This window comes from Leopardus geoffroyi, chromosome B1 (assembly GCF_018350155.1).
Source record: "Leopardus geoffroyi isolate Oge1 chromosome B1, O.geoffroyi_Oge1_pat1.0, whole genome shotgun sequence".
Taxonomy (NCBI): Eukaryota; Metazoa; Chordata; class Mammalia; order Carnivora; family Felidae; genus Leopardus; species Leopardus geoffroyi.
The window spans coordinates 104,408,834-104,427,527 of record NC_059327.1 but is presented as its reverse complement, the minus strand read 5'-3'; the positions used below and the strand labels follow the sequence as shown (position 1 = coordinate 104,427,527).

General features: G+C 37.7%; 1 protein-coding gene across 7 annotated transcripts in view; it reads right to left on the bottom strand.

The window, feature by feature from the left end:
* PDE5A (phosphodiesterase 5A) overlaps window positions 1-18,694 on the bottom strand; it is a 141,021-nt gene that overhangs the window by 96,431 nt on the left and 25,896 nt on the right. For all 7 annotated transcript variants that reach the window (XM_045468788.1, XM_045468760.1, XM_045468785.1 and 4 more), the window contains exon 3: window positions 12,299-12,388. In XM_045468788.1, the coding sequence (XP_045324744.1) occupies window positions 12,299-12,388 (90 nt within the window). The remainder of the gene's footprint in view (window positions 1-12,298; window positions 12,389-18,694) is intronic.

Below are 18,694 nucleotides of genomic sequence, written 5' to 3'. Positions count from 1 at the left end.
ATCTTGACCTGAGCCAAACGAAAAACCAAGAGTGGGACGCTTAACCGCCTTAACCACCCAGGCACCGGGACATATGAATTTAAACTGAAGAAACAGTACAGTTGCAGCATCTGTTTGGTTGGCATATAAATGGTATTTAAAGCCATGAGAGTAGACAAAATCACTGCAGGAGTGCACGTAGTTAGAGCAGAGACTAGGGTCCAGGGCTGAGCTGAGCAGCACCAGTGTGATAAGCAGGCACCAGCCAAGGGGGCAGAGAGGCAGTCAGAGGCAGGAGGAAAACTAGGGATTCTGAGGTCCCAGAAAGTAGGTGAAAACAATCTGTCCTGGAGGAATGACTGGTCACCCAGTCACATGTCACATGTTGCAGATAGGCACAGCCAGGTGAGGACTGAGGAACGATCCCTGGCTCCCTCGGGAAGTCACAGGACATTGCCAAGCACGGTTTTCACAGAGTGGGACGGGCAAAGGCATGGATGGAGTATGTTCAGGAGAGAATGGGAGGAAACGGAAATGGCAACTGGTTGTGGGCTGCTCTTTCCAAGACCTGCTCTGATACTGATCAGAGGAATGAGGTGGTCTCTGAAAGGAGATGGCCAGTAGGTGCTTTGCTTTTAAGATGGGGGAAATAACAGCATATATGCATACTGACAAACCAGTTTTGTAGAAAGAGAAAATCTGGTGATTCCGGGCATGGGCCACTGGGAAGGGGGAAACTGCCAAGATTTGTCCTTGAGTGGGCGATATGGAGAGAGATCTGGTGCACACGTGTGAGACTGACCCTTGCTATTTCACAGACAGTTTGTCCCTAGAAGTAAAAGGGAAAACAGAGTATGTGGACTCAGATGCAGGGGCAGGAAAGGGAGACAGAATAAGTTCTCTTATAGAAGTACGCTTCTAATTGCTTTTTGCACTGAAATATTTAGCAACGCCATCAGCCGAAAGAGGGGTGGGGAGGCAGCCTTGAGTTTCAAGGAGAGAGAAGAAACTATTCAACAGTAAAATAACATATCCCAAAAAAGAGAGCTAATCGTTTTGATCCCCACAAACCAATACTTTCTGTTACATGTTTTTCTTTAGGGAATATCACAACTCTCCTCTGTTACACCCTATCTAAAAAACCTAAATGTATTATAGATTCTTCTGCTTATTCCTCCATTTATCAATCCCTCTATCTCTCAAACAGAAGTGCAACAAATCTACTTCCTGCTTCCTCTGCCTCAGCCTGGGTCCACTTCTAGCTTGGATTACTGCAAAAGCCTCCTTACCAACTTCCCTGCTTCTGGATACAAAACTTTATCCGTACATGAACAAATACGGAAATTATTTACTTATCAAGATCTATCAAGCGTCAACTTACGTGGCTCTGGGTTATATATTAAACAAGGAAACTGTCCATCATTAAGGCTGTGGCCATACAGATCTTTAAGTAATAGCAAATATTTCCCGCCTTAAAAAAAAAATCAGCACCCCCTCTGCAGGGCATTGGATGGCTCTTCATGATCTTGCCTCTGCCTGCCTACACAGCCTTGTCTCCGCGCCCTTCCCTCCTTCCAGTTTATACTCAAGCAAACAATGTGCCAAAGGACTAGACACATTCCCTCTGCTTTTGATTCATCAACGGATGCAGAAAACAATGGTGCAGAGAGATAACAAGGATATTCCAGTGAGCACTTCCTGTGGATATTATGAAGCAGAACATTACATTTACATTACATGCAAACAGTGATCTCATATAGACCAGCATTTGTGACATAACATTTCAGAAGCCTCTTAATGCCTCAATCATTCGCCACAGCCTGAAAGAAGCAGACATCTTCCTCGTTTCTCCTCAGTCTTCCTTTTTTTAAATTTTCTACTTCCTCTTTTCTCTTTCCCCCATGCCAACTGAGCCACACACACCAACTCTCCACCTTTGTTTAAACCCAGCCTATGTTGCTTCTGGTGATTCGTGTCATTGTTTAGTACGTGAAAGGGTGAGAAATAATTTTAACTGACAAACAAAATTCCTCTTTTATCAGCTGGCCATTTTTTTTTTTTTTAATTTTTTTTTCAACGTTTATTTATTTTTGGGACAGAGAGAGACAGAGCATGAATTGGGGGAGGGGCAGAGAGAGAGGGAGACACAGAATCGGAAACAGGCTCCAGGCTCAGAGCCATCAGCCCAGAGCCTGACGCGGGGCTCGAACTCACGGACCGCGAGATCGTGACCTGGCTGAAGTCGGACGCTTAACCGACTGCGCCACCCAGGCGCCCCTGGCCATTTTTAAGGAAAGAGAAAAAGCCTCAAAGCAGATCTAGTACTTCCGGTGGTTTCCATCTCCTCAAATTCTTTAATACGCCTCTCTTCAAGACGTGGAGTATAATTCCTCTCCCCTCGAGTCTGGGCTGGACTTGATGCCCGGGCTTCTAAAGAAGAGAATACCTTGAAGCCAAGGTGCACAACTCTGGTGACTCGGCCAGACAGGGCTCTGGAGATTCCTTCTTGCCCACCTGCTGCTACATGGTGAGGAAACTGAGCAACTTACGGACAGCCCCACTTGGTGAGGAACTGAGGCCTCCTGCCAAAAAGCAAGCATGTGAGTGAGCTCTCTGGGAAGTGGATCCTCAAGCATGAGCCAAACACCTCTGCCTGTATCCTGAGTGCAGCCCCCTGCAGGGAACCTGGGCCAGAACCACTCAGCCTGCTAAGCTGCTCCACAATCCCTGAACCACAGAAACTGTGACATAATCTATGTGTGTTGTTCAAAATCACTCAGCTTAGGGCAATTTGTTACATTGAAAAAGACCATGAAGACAGTACTTATGACCATCAAATAATGTGTAATAATCAAACAGATCTGGAATCCTAAATCCAGGTTACTTTTCACTTTATTTCACTACCATGAAGTGATGCAAATAGAAAAATATGGTTCAAAAATTTTTAAAGATCTTTATCTCTCGCTCTTTGTTTTTTAAATCTTAAATATTAAAAAATATTAAAATTTTTTTTTTCTTAAGCCTGTATTATTCACTTCCACTCTGGTAGAAGTGAAACAAGTAGAGATTTTTAGATGAGGTATAATAAGAAAGAGTATAGAGTATTTAACAGTTTATAAAAGCACTTTACCTACGTAATCGTAGCTTTTACTAAATGAATACAGATGTCTGCACATATATCTATGGAGAGTAGCAATATTATTGACGACCACCTTAATCTGTTAAGAATACATGAAAAACTGAAAATTATTTAATAATTAAAAATCCTAATTATGTAGTTCTGGGTTAGATATTATACAAAGGAATTGTTTATGCTTATCTGCAACATGTTCCAGACCTCTACCAGTCATTATTTCAGGGCCTATGTAAAACTTCTCAAAATTAAATTTGTAAATGATCTATTAGATTAAAATGTAATGCATTTGAACAAGTGCTGGAATGGGTATCCTGAAAGTACTAATGAAGACAAACTTCATATTGAATAAAACATAGCCTTCAGTCTGAACCAGATTTTCTGAGCATTAAAAATGAGATTTGGGGAAAGACAGCCTATCAGTCTCAAGCTTTCATTCACCCTTTCTTCTTCTCCTGGATAAGCAGTGTAGCCTCAGGAATTTAACCTATTAGCACCGTGTTTTTCATCTGCTGCTCTTAACAAGTGTTTTTTTTCTTTAGGAAAGTGTTTGCCATCTTCTCTGTAAAATACACTGGCTTATTATTTAAAAGGCAATATGGAAAAGCAATGAGAAAAGATCATCGCCATCATGACATCAAGTCCAGAACAAACGGAAACTTTGTGGAGTACTTTTGTTTTGTTTCTAAAAACAAGGCCACGAGAAAGAGTATCACTGGGGAACAAGTGCAATAAACAATTTATACGTTTTTTAAAAAAGCCACAAAACTAGCCAATTCTTTAAGACTAAAATAGATATAGATCAACGGACAGTCTGCAATTAAACTCTGCTTTTTTTTGTGGCTGTATTTTCATCCAGCCTGACTTAGAATTGAAGGATTATGCGTAAAGCCATAATGTTTATCTGTTCCGAGCTTACTTGTCAAATTTAAGACCCAGTCGGCACTCTAAGCACGAGATGGCTGGCAAGCGTCTCCCCTGCCTCCACCCTCTCATGTAAAGCTTGTATGTGCTTCTCTCGTAAGGCTGTGATATAAACAGCAGGAATCTGCTGCAGGAGACCACAGCTTACTTCTTTCCTCTTTAATTTCTCTAGGTCTCAAAATTCAGTCGTTCCTTTGACCTAGTGAGTTGAATACTGAACTCACTTAACACCTGTCTTGTTACCGCGTACTGATAGTTAACGTCTAGTGTACAAGATCTACATCTTGAAATTGAAAAAAATTTCCAGCAAGTACCTTCCTTGCTTCATTGTTTAAATATCCTCACTGCCTAGACCAATGCTCTGCATATTTTAGGGATTCAACAGTTATTTGTCCAAACAAGATAATTCAGAGGAAAAAAATGAGATTACTTTAAAATAAACAGATAAGGGGGCGCCTGGGTGGCTCAGTTGATTGAGCATCTGACTTCGGCTCAGGTCATGATCTCACAGTTCATGGGTTCGAGCCCCACGTCGCGCTCTGTGCTGACAGCTCGGAGCCTGGAGCCTGCTTCAGATTCTGTGTCTCCCTCTATCTCTGCTCCTCCCCTGCTCACACGCTGTCTCTCTCTCAAAAATAAATAAAGATTAAAAAAAATTTTTTTAATAAAAAAAATAAAATAAGCAGATAAGATCATAGAACCTAAATTCTAGAAAACTTTACGTTTGCAGCAGGAATTACACATCTGATAATGCTTTATTTTGTGATTTCTGCAGGCATGAAATTTCTTTGATTCATCAAAGTATTTATCTCATAAAAACATTCATAAAAATTAGGGTTTTTTTTAATTTTCAGTTTTTTTTTAAAGAAGATATAAATTTAGATAGTTAGCTAAAATGCTCCTTTATCACACTGGAAAAAAGTTACCATGTATCTCCTCATAACTTATATTTGTGTCGAAGAATAGTAAGTACGTCATCAAGTGTGTTAAAATAAAATCAGTATGCTAAAATAAAAATAAAGAAGGAAAAAAAATCTGTGATTCCAAATTAGATTTCTATTTAGTAACTACAGTCGACAGAGAAAACAGGTATTTCAGACCAGCCTGAAAGACAATATTGGATATAATCTCCAGCTCAGATCAGTAAGAAATTTTCAAAGAACTTGCATTATTTCACAACAATGCCTTCCATAATGCCTCTAAATACAAAAGAACACTCATCTCTACCATGTCATAACGAGCAATACTTCAGGGGAGGGCAGTATTTGAGAAGTGGGTCATCTGAGATAGAAAGAGTTGAATTTCCCCTGCACTTCTTTACTAAACATAAAAGAATTGTCTGGTCATAGAAAAGACTAATGCCAAGCGACAAAAATAAAAACTGGTCCAAGTGCCAGGTCCAAAAAAATCCTGCAGTACGTCTGAAAGAAATCTGACAGCAGTCTTTAAAATTCATATGTTTGCTGCAATTTTTCTCATTATGCTTCATGTGCACATCATGGTTCTCTGCTGGAGCACGCTGGCCCAGATTAATATGAAACATGCTCCCGTAACTCTTTTATCCCTGGAGAAAATTTCCTCCTGGAGTCTGTCTGCAGAGTGGTTTAAACACTTGACATTAAAAGTCATCAGAATACAGCCAGATCTCCTTGTTTTCACCCTCAAGTCCTGCCTCTGCATGAGCGACACTAAAGACACCAGTGTACCTCCCATCCCCCTCTCTTAGCCCTTTCACTGCAGTGGAAGAAAGTGGATGCAGTCATCACTTACAGCAGAATTATTTTTTTTAAGTTTATTCATTTTGAAAGAGACAGAGTGAGTAGGGGAGGGACAGAGAGAGGGGGGAGAGAGAGAAAATCCCAAGCAGGCTCCACCCTGCCAGTGCAGAGCCTGACGCAGGGCTCAAACCCATGGAACCGTGAGATCCTGACCTAAGTGGAAACTAAGACACGGATGCTTAACTGACTGAGCCACCCAGGTATGCCCCATTCTCACAGCAGAATTTTAAGAAACCCTCTTTCCCATGTTATTACTCTATAGCCAGATTGTCTATTTGTGTTGTTGTTGAACAGTCAACAACATAGCTGACTTACAATATTATATTAGTTTCAGGTGCACAGCATAGTGATTCGACAATTACATACATTATGAAATGCTGACCACAGAAGTGTAGTCCATCTGCCACCATACAAAGTTATTACAACATTGCTGACTATATTCCCTAAGCCATACTTTTCACCTCCATGTCTTTTTTATTTTCAAACTGGAGGTTTGTAACCTCCTAATCCCCTGTTTCACCTTCCTCCCCTCTGGTGACAACCAGTTTGTTCTCTGTATTTATGATTCTATTTCTGATTTGTTTAATTTTGCTTTCTAGATTCCACATGTAAGTGAAATCATCTGGTATTTGCCTTTTTCTGTCTGACTTACTTCACTTACACATTGCCTAGATTTGAATCTCAGCTTTGCCAGTTTTTAGTTATGTGACTTTGGGTAAGTTCCCTAAATGTTCCATGGCTGTTTTCTCATCTGTTAAGTAGGAACAAATAATGACCACCTTTTATGGCTGCTAGGAAGATTAAATGAATTAATATATGCCAGGTCCTTAGAACAGTTTCCACAGGATAGGCAGTTATTTCCAAGTTCCTACCCCACAGTCCTCAAACCACTCTAATATACAGCCTGGGCTGGCTATCTTTTCTCCCTTGACCCTTCCTCTTCTCATCTTCATTTATTTTCTCTAGCCAACAGCTCTTTGGCCTTTCCAAAATAAATTGTTTTAGCCTCTTCAAGCTTCTTCAGTACCCCCCCCCCCCGCCCCCACCACTTTGTGCATTAACCCCATTCTCTTAGAAGGGAGCAGGACAGGGGAAGATTGCAAAAACTTACCCACTACAGTTCTTTTCAAAAATTTCTGTCACAGAAGTTTAGCAATATCTATGATCCTGATTTCTAAAAAAAGCATTGCTCTATCTATCACACATTAAGATTACATCATTAATGAAAAGAACTCCAGAAAATTTTTAATTAGTTGAAATATTTCAAAGGAAGACGAGGCAAATAAGGAAATTAAATATTTTTCTGAATCATAAAACTCTTCCTGAATTTTCTGTATTATGTTATAGTTCAGACTTTAGTATTCAATATTCAGCTTCTCCATTCAAGCAGCTTTCCAGCGTCAGTGTCTATGCCTTAAGACACTGGTCACTAACAAGTACCAGGACATTTTGTGAACAATCAGTAAAATAAACTATTTACTGACTGTTTATAAAATCATACCTCATTTGAGGTTCCCTGGTAATTAGTTGGAATTGGCGTTGGCTTACTCAATACAGTTGGACTAACAAAAGGGAAAACACCAAATTGATTTCACCTTATTTATGAGCACAAACAGTGAAAAGCATTTTTCTTTTAAGCTTAAAGTTAGGGGACAACAGATCAGGTTAAGGCAGGGACTGCTCTGGTTATCACTTGGCCCTAGCTGGCTGGTTATACCATCTGGCTAATGACCTCTTCATATAATTATATCATTCCTTATCTCTCCTAAAAGTTCTGTTAGTTCTAGGTCTCCTTTTAAAACATAACATTTATTGATCACTTTCAGTGTGCCTGTAAGCCCTTAGCATGCATGAACCCATCTGTTCTTCACAGAAACCCTAAGAGTTAGGTCCTTTTATAACACCATTTTGCAGATGAGAAAACCGGAAAACAAAGGGATTAACTAATTGCAACCTGGGTACTTATCAAGTGAGTGGTAATGTGATTCAAGCCCAGAGCCAGCAGTCTTAACAACTACTCCCAGGAGCACCTTGGTGGCTCAGTTGGATAAGGGACCGCCTCTTGATTTTGTTCGTCACGATTTCACGGTTCATGAGATTGAGCCCTGCATGAGGCTCTGTGCTGGCAGCATGCAGTCTGCTTGGGATTCTCTCTCTCCCTCTCTCTCTGCCCCTCCCCCACTCACAGGGGTGCATTCTCGAACTCTTTCTCTCAAAGTAACTAAATAAACTTTAAAAAAAAAAAAAAAAAGGCAATTACTCCCAAAGCTTTACTTGTGCCTTCCACCTCAACTTCAAAAACTTTGTGAAAAAAGAGTACTTCTTTATGTACACAAAAGTAACATTGCCCTGAGTTTGTCTACATAGCTATAAATTTGAAGATAATTCTGAAAGTCATATACTGCATCTTCTTACTGGCCTTGGTTCTGTCAGCCAAATTCCTTTTTCTTTCTTTCTTTCTTTCTTTCTTTCTTTCTTTCTTTCTTTCTTCTTTCTTTCTTTTTCTTTCTTTCTTTTTTTTTTTTTTTGCATAGCAGAGGATTCTATTCTGTTTCTCTTCATTCCTTTTTCTCTGAAGAAATGATTCTCACAGGAAATAATTTTGAACTGCATGGTGCCAGTATGGGAGAGAGGGAGCAGGTGGGAGAAGGTAGAGAGTGGGGACAGTCAGCAAGACCTTTTAAAATCTGTGTTTGGAAACCCTCCTTTCAATAACGTTACTAAGTCTCTAGTGAAGTTACTGAAGGTTTCTTTGTTCCATGAAACGCTTGGTGTGAGTGAACTTTTGTGAAGGCCAGTGAAGAGCCCTGGCTTCCTATCTAGTCATTACAGGGTAAAGCAGAGACAGCAGGAGAGGATGAAGGGACATGGAGGCAGGCAGACTAAGGTTGCTCAGGAACATAGCAGGAATCTGAGGGAGAGCTCTGGACAATCACAATCTGGGAACTGTAGCTGGACCCACTTTAATCAGATCTGGAAGTAAGCAGACCGCCCTAGTTGAGAGTGGGGTTATATATATATATTCATATACGTATATGTTCATATACGTATATGAATATATATATTCATATACGTATATGAATATATATGAATATACGTATATGAATATATATGAATATATGTATATGAATATATATATTCATATACATATATGAATATATATATGAATATATATATGAATATATATATATGAATATATATATATATTCACGTAATCAAATTCAAATCATCCTTACTAAAACAACTTAAGTTTTAAAAACTGATAATACCACATGTTGCCAAGGAGGTGAAGCAGCTGGAACTCTTATGTTGTTGGTAAGAACACATGTGGTACAGCCACTTTGGGAAAGAGTCTGGAAGTTTCTTATAAAATTAAACATACACCTACCATATGACCTAGCAAGTCCCCTCCTATATATTTACCAAAGAGAAATGAAAGCATTATGTCCACACATATGCAAACACTCACAGTGGCTTCTTTCATAATAGTGGCTTTTTTCATAAAACTGGAAACAATTCAAGTGTCTATCAACCAATGAATGAATAATCAAACTAGTATATTCACACCATGGAATAAATCACTCATCAATAAAAAGGAATTGGGACGCCTTGATGGCTCAGTCAGTTGAACACAGGACTCTTGACTTTGGCTCAGGTCATGATCTCACAGTCAGGCTCGGTGCTGACAGAGCACAAAGCCTGCTGGGGATTCCCTCTCCCTCTCTCCCTGCCCCTCCCCGACTCACACTCTGTCTCAAAACACATGAATAAACATTAAAAAAATAAAATAAAATAAAATAAAGTAATATAAAATAAAACAAAATGGAACAAATTACTGATACTTGCAACAACATGGATGAATCTCACGAACATTATACTAAGTGAAAGAAGCCAGGCACACAAGACTATATACTGTAGGAATCCATTTATATGGCATTCTAAGAAAAGGCAAAGACAATAGTGACAAGAAACAGACTAGTGATTGTTAGGGGTTAGCGGTTGAGGGAGGCAGGGGGATGGGATCAACTGCAAGGAGTACAGGGAAATATCTGAGGTGACAGAAATGTTCTGTATCTGGATTGCAGTGATGATTACATGTCTGTATACACATTTGCCAAAACTCATCAAGCCATACACTTAAAATGGACGAATTTTATTGTGTTAAATTATACCTCAATACAGCCTTTTGCTTGTTTTAATTTAAGTCATCTTCACAGGTAGTCATAAAGAGAGAAACACATGTATCCTGTGGTCCCACTCACTCTGCCCTGGTGGTTTTGTTGCACATTCTCATGGGTTCCCCCAATCCCCAATGTTGGTGAGATTGTTCGCACTATTTAGAAAGAGAAGTTAATCAGAGAATGATTGCAGGCTCAGTCTTTGGCCAGTACAAAGTTGTTTTCTGGATCACAATTTTCCCATATACTTAACTAACTGGAAGCTGAATACAGTCTTCTCAAGTGCACAGAATTCTAGCTCTTGGTTTATAACTACGTCTATCAGATAAAATACAGGAAAGCTAGTCAAATTTAATTTCAGATGAGCGACAAGTAATTTTTAGTTTAACTACGTCACAAATATTGCAAGGGACATACTTCTTAGCTGCTATATCTGGCAACCCATCATTAGTCCATGCATTTTCCATTTTATTTATTCACCCACATAATTAACCAATTAATTAACTGAATAGTTAATTAATTAATTTTATTCATGGTTTAACTGCAAGTACTTTTAGTGACTTTGGCTCTAACTATCCCCTTTAAAAAACCAGGTAGCAACTCTAAGACACTGAGAACTTATTTTAGACTACTGGAAAATAACTTGTTTAGGATCCTGTTAGTCAAATTGTGATCTGCAGACTTGGGGTGTCTGCATCAACTTGGTGCTTGTTAGAAAAGAACCTCAGGTCCCACCTAGGCCTACAGAATTCAGAAACTGCATTTTAACAATATCCCTATGTGATTCATATGCACATTCATGTCTTAGAAGCACTGGTTTAGAATGCTGTGTTTTAGGAAAATTCCCAGGGCATATAGCAGAGAGGACTGAAGGGAAACTGAATGCAAGTACAGAAGCCTCTTACGAGAATATTTTAAAAGTTCAAGCACTGCTTCAATATCTGAATTATGGCAATAGGTGTGAAAGGAAAGGAACTGAAGTGAGAAAAATTCCAACAGTGAAAATCAATGGAACTAGGTAAAGGACCGGATGGAGGAGAGAAAGGAAAGATGTCATAATTTGAATATATATCAAGCAGCAGTATCGAAGTGTTTTTAGTATCCTTGGTAGTGGTTCTCAAACCTAGCAGCATATTGTAATCACCTGGGAATGTCAAAATACTGATGCTTGGGCCCCAACTCCAGAGACTGATTTCTGGTGAAGCCTGGGCATTAAAGTTTCTCAATATTTCCCAAGTGATTCTAATGTGCAGCCAAGGTTAAGATGCCCCAGTGTGGGTGCTTCCAATCTATTTGTTTTCACTTCCAGTAGTGATTTTCAACCCTGGCTACACTTTAGAATTATCTGGAGATCTTTAAAAACATATCAGTGTGGGGCACCTGGGTGGCGCAGTCGGTTAAGCGTCCGACTTCAGCCAGGTCACGATCTCGCGGTCCGTGGGTTCGAGCCCCGCGTCAGGCTCTGGGCTGATGGCTCAGAGCCTGGAGCCTGTTTCCGATTCTGTGTCTCCCTCTCTCTCTGCCCCTCCCCCGTTCATGCTCTGTCTCTCTCTGTCCCAAAAATAAATAAACGTTGAAAAAAAAAAATTAAAAAAAAAAAAAAAACATATCAGTGTCTACACACTGCCCTCAGAGAGTCAGATTTAATTGGTAGTATTTTAGAGTTCCTCAGTTGATTGTGATGTGCAGTCAGGACTGAAAACGTTTAACTGAAACATACAATTTGACTGTGAATTTATTAACTTTTTTTTTTTCAAATAAGTATGGGTGAAGAGGGAATTTAGTGCTAACAGAATCCAAACCTTCTAGTCAGATGAAATATAAACCAAAACATTTCATTTGCTTGTTATAATTTCACAATGAAATGTACTTGGAATTAGCTACAATTTTCATGTTTTCAAAACCTCATTTTGAATGCCTCCCCACAAAATCAGCTGATGACCATTACAATTGGATAACCATTTATGAAATGAACATTATTCAGATGCTTCCAATATAATATGAAATAAATTGATTCTAACCACAATCACAATTATGTATCATAAAAGAGAATAAGGTCCTAGGGTGGTGGTGGGGTAGTGAGGTAAGGAAATAAAAAGTCTGAAATCTATTTCTAAGTCAAAGTAAAGTCTCTATCAAGATTCAGCCCTATCTAAAGTCTAAATAAAAAAATCTAGGAGAATATTTAAGCTCTTCGTAATTAACTTGTCACTACAGTATTATTTCATAAACATGCGAAGTAAAAGTTTTTTTCAAAAAGAAAAGTGTTTCCAAATGACCTTTTACAAAATGGAAAATTGGCTTACCTCTTCCCTATGATTCTTAATCGGCATACAAAGAATACTTTGTGTCCTGTAGCCTGTAATTTGGTCAACTTCTGCATTGAACCGAGGATCCTAGTAAAAAAAAAGAAATTCAATTTAATGACTGACCTGTTCAAGGACAGATTTGATTTTTCTGATTTATAAGATTAGAAAAATCTAACCTTCAACTTACCTTGTTGCTCTGAATGACAATTTTATCATTGGGAAAGACATCAAATCATCTAAGTACATATCATCTTTGACAAAGATAAATTTATATTTTTTAGTAGCTAGTGTTTATGAGAACCAAAAAAATACAGACTCAAACAAATGTTCAGAAATAATGGAAATTCAAAATATTAACTGATTTAGATAGCATTCCTTAGACTCACAAAAAAGCGGCAACTCTCCACCTCTGTAATACAATTTGCCTGTTCCCATCTCGCTATCTGATTCTTCTGTGCCATCCTAAAGAAAAGTATCTCTGCTCTGAAATTTTTCCTATAAAACCTACCAACTCCAAAGTGACCAGCTTAATATTGACTTTACTTCCCATATAATGGTTGTTTATATATTACCTCAGTATTCTGTCTTCTATCTCAGGTGTTCATAGGAATTTTAAATATTTTCATGTGTATGTGTATGTAAAACAAGCTGTATGGCCTCAATCAGACTGTAAACAACTCCTTAATCTTTGTATTTTTTTTCTTCTTACAAATTATATCATACACATCCAATAACCACAAAGGACTTCTGAGAGGTGTAAAAGTTCTAAATGTGGGTCAATTAAAGAAGGGTACAGGCTATTTTTGTTGAACTTTAGATTGGGAAGATTAAAGTTAGGCTATAAACTCTATGAGGGGATTTTTTTTGGGGGGGGGTTTGTCACTGTATTCCCAACACTAGCAAAAGAAGTCCAAAGCATTTGGTAAATAAATGAAGGAATTAATTAACAAATAATATCACCGTTATCAAATGTGATCATTTTTAGGTTATTATAGTTTAAAACAAACCTTGTAAGTGAGGGGGAAAACACACTAGGTGAAATGGACAGATACTACTATATGAGATAAGATTAGAATGGAAACAAACATACCAGAATGAGTGTTGTTCCCCTCAAAGCAATAGTCTTGGGAAGTTACATGCTCAACCTAATTATAGCAACATTGCTCTAAAAGCTCTGTTTTTGGAATTCCCTTCAGAGAACATGGAATAGCCACAATGGAAAATCCTCATCTTTGAAAGTCATTTATTTATTTTTTTAATTAGTCAAGTCATGTAAAGCCAAAGCTGTGAATGAAGTAAATGATTACACTAGATTCCATCAACTGGGGTCAGAAATGAGGCCAAATTTCCCAAGAAAGTTGAACTTGGCATTAAAGACAATTTCAAGACAGAAGTTATAAAATAGTGGAAAATCAGTATAAATATTTTAGATTATAAATAAACAGTACTGCATTTTTGCCTTTTTTTTGCAAACATGCTCAAAGTTATACTGAGACACAGGGAAAACTTTGGCTGAATATTTTAAAAAAATCTTTCTTAAATAACATACTATATTGGAATGTATCTAAAAAGGCAGACAGGATACTGATATTGATGAATTAAAGAGGTAAAAAATTATTAACTTATGTAGTGGGTTATTCTACAAGCTAATAATCAAAATATGAATAAAATACATCCTCAGCAATTTTTGTTAATGAATATTTAAATTACAAGACCAATTTATAAAGAAGAGAACCAAACTCAACTATCTAATCAAAGCAATAGAGTTTGACAGACTGACAATAGGACTTTCACAGCTTTGGGGGCATACTAAGAGCTTAAAATCAACAGCAGCCTAAATTTCATTTCATTGAAGGAAGTGGGAATAATGTATGCTTCAAATTCACCTTAGGTGAATTTGGTCATCTGAAAGAATTTTCCTAACAATGCACTTAGGGCAAAGGCAATACACATAGAGAACTTTTAACTGCTCTAGCTCCGGCCAACACCAAAGAAAAAATGGAGCGGTACTATTATCATGATTATTCCTTTGACTGTTTATGAGAACAGTGTAAAAAAAAAATAAGCCTTGGATATCCACTTGCTAAAATAAAGCAACTGGTACCAGACATGCCCTCCTACTGAAAAATATAAGACTAGACAAATATATGAGACAGCTAAACTACAGACCATGAAAATGGGGAATACACATGACAACCAGGCAATACTCTGGCTTTCTTCCGGGGGCATTTTCCTGCTGGCAAGAAGGTAGGTGGTACACAAGTGCAGTAGCAGTTCCAAATGGAACTGAAAGGAATTCAGGGCTTCTAAAGTGGCTAAAATTTGCAAGGCAAAGTACCTAATAAGAGAGCTATGTTGGGGAATTAGGGGAAGGGGTAAAAGGAGTGGCAAAAGACTGAGTGGCTATTCACTTCAGACATGTATAGAGCAAGGCTCTAAGAGAACTAGCCAAAATTATGTGTTGAAGGCTGAAAGCAGAATGGTGATACCAATTAGGTAAATATTTGGAGGCACTGGAGCTCCAGCTCAACCAGAGGAGAGACCTCACTAAGCACCTCAGGCATTCAGCTGAGACACAGAAAGGCTACTCCTTAGGAGTAAGGACCATACCCTTGATTTGGGAAGGGGTGGGGGGAGGGGAGGAGTATTCCTTAAGGCAGTATTCAAAACAAAAATAGATCTACCTTAACAATAACACCAAGTCTGGCAGGACCAAAAAGATCATTTGTAATTTCACCACTTACAAGAACAAATATCAGCCCTCTTTTAAAGAAGGATGATATGATCCAAATGCCCTGCAAGAAAACATCCACAATATCCAGCATACAATAAAAAATTGCAACACATGTGAAGAAAACTTGCAATTGCAACCCATGGTGAGGAGGAGAAAAAGTAGTCAATAGAAAATGACTCAAAAATGATTCAGATGTTAGAATTAACAGACAAGGACTTAAAAGCTTCTATTATAAATGTACCTAAGGACTTAAAGGAAAACATGGTAATAATGAACAGATGGGAAAGTATAAAAAAAAAAAACTTAAAAAAACAACAAATGGAAACTCTAGAGCTGAAAACTACAATGTCTAAAATGAAAAGTTCATCGATGCATTTAATAGCAGATGAAGAACAAAATAAGAAAGGGTCAGTGAACCTGAAGACAAATCAACAGAAAGTACTCAATCAGAAGGACTGAGAGGGGAAAAACCTATAGAAAGTTAACAGAGCCTTGGTGTTTTCTGGGACATCATCAAGTGGTCTAGCATATATATCACTGGAGTCCCAAAGAGAAGAAAGAGGATGGAGTGGAAAAATACTTAAAGACATAGACCAAAATTTCTCCAAAGTTAGTGAAAATCTTAAACTTACACACATATTATGAAAATGATACATAAGAAACATAAGATGAAAATACAAAGGATAGCTGACTTCTCATGAGAAAAGTGAAGACCAAAAATATGGGAAAACTCTGTTAAAATGTTGAAAGAAAAATAATTATTAACTGAGTATTGTCTATCCAGTGAAAATATCTTTCAAGAAAACAGGCAAAACAAAGGCATTTTCAGATAAACTAAAACTGAGACAATTTGTCACCACCAGACCTTTACTATAAGAAGTGCTAATGGAAATTGTTCAGCCTAAAGGGAGAGACACCAGATTCTACAGAAAGGAGTAAAGAGCTTGGGACTTGGTTTGAACATGCATAAATATGTAAAGATAAGGAAGCCTGGGTCTTCATTTTTTGAGAAGGAAGCACCCAATAGAAAAAGGAGGAAGAGAAACAAAATGCACCTTGAGGTGTTGAAGGTATCACTAAGAATTCTTTGATATAAAAATAAATAAAATATAGGCATGTGTTGTATATTTACATATTTTTTTCCTAGCTCTGTCTACTGACATACTGGTAGCAACAAACACATACCAGAAGTAATGAACACATCTAGTGCTCACATCTTGGTTTCTATCTTGGTTATTTCCTCCAATGAAAGGAACCAGAGTTCCTTGGGAAATGAATGATTCTAGGACTAGGACAGGGAAAGTGTAAGATAAGCCTGGAACATATTGTTAAGCCAATTAGAACTTTCAGCCCACAAGAAAGCAAGAAAACCCAGAGTGATGGCAACATAACAAAAAGACACAGAGCCTGGCGAATTGGATATAATTTGAGAATTTGAATAAATAAAGATAACAACAGATCATAACTCATTAAACAAAACAAAAATCTGTGAGTCCATAGTGAAATAAATAAAGGAATGTATGAATAAAGAAGGCAAACTCTTCGTTACATGAGAACTAAAAAATATAGAAGTTATGATGGAGTTAGCGAATCAATGGATACTAAAATTACCAAATGTAGGTTCATGAAGAATAGAATATTTACACAATATCAAGGTACCTCATCATAAGATTTATTAATTACAATAGAAAAACTGTACCTTTATAGTGGAGAAACCTAGTAGACACCACTAACCAAGTTTTCAAAATTAACATCAACAGTGGGATAAATCAAAATCACATGCTTCCTGGTAACATATGTTGAGAAGACTGTGGGTATTTAATAAAATATATATTTAGTCTTTGTCCCAGGTTCCAGCACAGAGCTCCTAAAATCCCTGTAATTCCCTGAGTAACAGGAAAGTCTTTTGATAGTCAACACAAGCCCCTTTCAACTGTACCTGTGTTCATGCTAATGAGATGAGTCATAAGTGAGTGGGCCCCAGAGAGCTTCCAGATGGGGACTGGCTACAGAAAAATCAGTCAACTTATTATAGGGTTAGAACTCTGAGCCCCACCCCTGACCTCCAGAGAAGGGAGAGGGAGCTGGAGATTGAATTCAATCTAATGGCCAATGGATTTAATCAGTCATGCCTACATAATGAAACCTTGATTTAAAAAAACCTCAAAACAATGAGGTTTGGAGGAGTGTCCAGGTTGGTGAAGATATCTACGTGCTAGGATTGTGGTGCACCTCCTGGAAAAGGAATGGAATTTCTGTGTTCCCCCACCTCCTATTCTTTGCCCTAATGCATCTCTTCCATTTAGTTGTTCCTGAATTGTATACATTAAAATAAAACTATAATTGTAAATATAGTGCTTCCTTGAGTTATGTGAATCATTCCAGCAAATTACTGAACCTGAAAGAGGAATCACCTAATTTGTAGGTTGGCATAAATGTGGGTAGCTTGGGGGCCCTGTTTGTGGCTGGTATCTGAACTGGGAACTGTGGACAATCTAGTGGGATTGAGTCTTTAGACTGTGGGGTCTGTGCTAACTAGTAGTAGTATAGTGTCAGCAGTTAGTTACGAGTGGTAGTTAGTGCTAACTACTAGCAGTTAGCATCAGAATTGAATTGGGTTGTAGGATATCACCTGGTGTAGGAAAAGTGAAGAACTGACTGTTGTTTGGAAGCCCAAACAAGGTCTCATCATTGATATCTGTGGTTCTGTCCAAAATGCCTACTTTGAGTCTCCTCAAAAATTTGACAAAATAATTAGCCTGTACTCTCAAAATATATGTACAGATAGATAAAGAAACAGAGAAACTATTCCAGATTTAAAGAAGACTAAAGACACATGACAAGCATATTCATTATATAATTCTGGATCAGACCCTTGATCAGAGGAAAAAATAGCTATGAAGAACATTAATAGGACAATAGACTAAATTGAACTATGGACTATTAGGTAATAGCATTGTATCATAATCCTGATTTGGACAAATGTATTCAAATTATATAAAAGAATATCCCAGTTAGAAAACATTCACTGAAAAATTTAGTAAAAATATTTCCAACTTATTAAGTGGTTCAGAAAAATAGTATACACATATTACTTACATGTATTATATATGGAAGAAAAAAATGATAAAGTAAATGTGGCAAAACATAAGCAGCTGGAGAATTTGGGTAGAATGTATATGGAAGTTTCTTCTACTAGACTTACAACTTTCCCTTAAGTTTGAAATTACATAAAAGTAAAAATAACAGAAAACAACATAAGTAGACTTGCCAATTTATAAGCTATTTTTCTCTTACAGAGTGGCATTTTTAAGACAATGTCTAAAACTTATTAGAACATTAAACAAAGACAGATATAGTGGTTCCCACACTATGTTCCTTGGGGTGCAATTAGATCATGACAGATTGGTAGATTTATCAAGATTAAAACAGTTGATATTGTTACTTCTTTCTTCCAAAATTCATTTTGGAAATCATTTTACTCATTAGAAATTCCTTGAGAGAGCTCATAGTTCTTTTTTTTAAATTTTTTTTAACATTTATTCATTTTTTGATAGAGAGAGACAGAGCGTGAGTGGGGGAGGGGCAGAGAGGGAGACAGAATCCTAAGCAGGCTCCAGGCTCTGAACTGACAGCACAGGGCTCGATGCGGGGCTCAA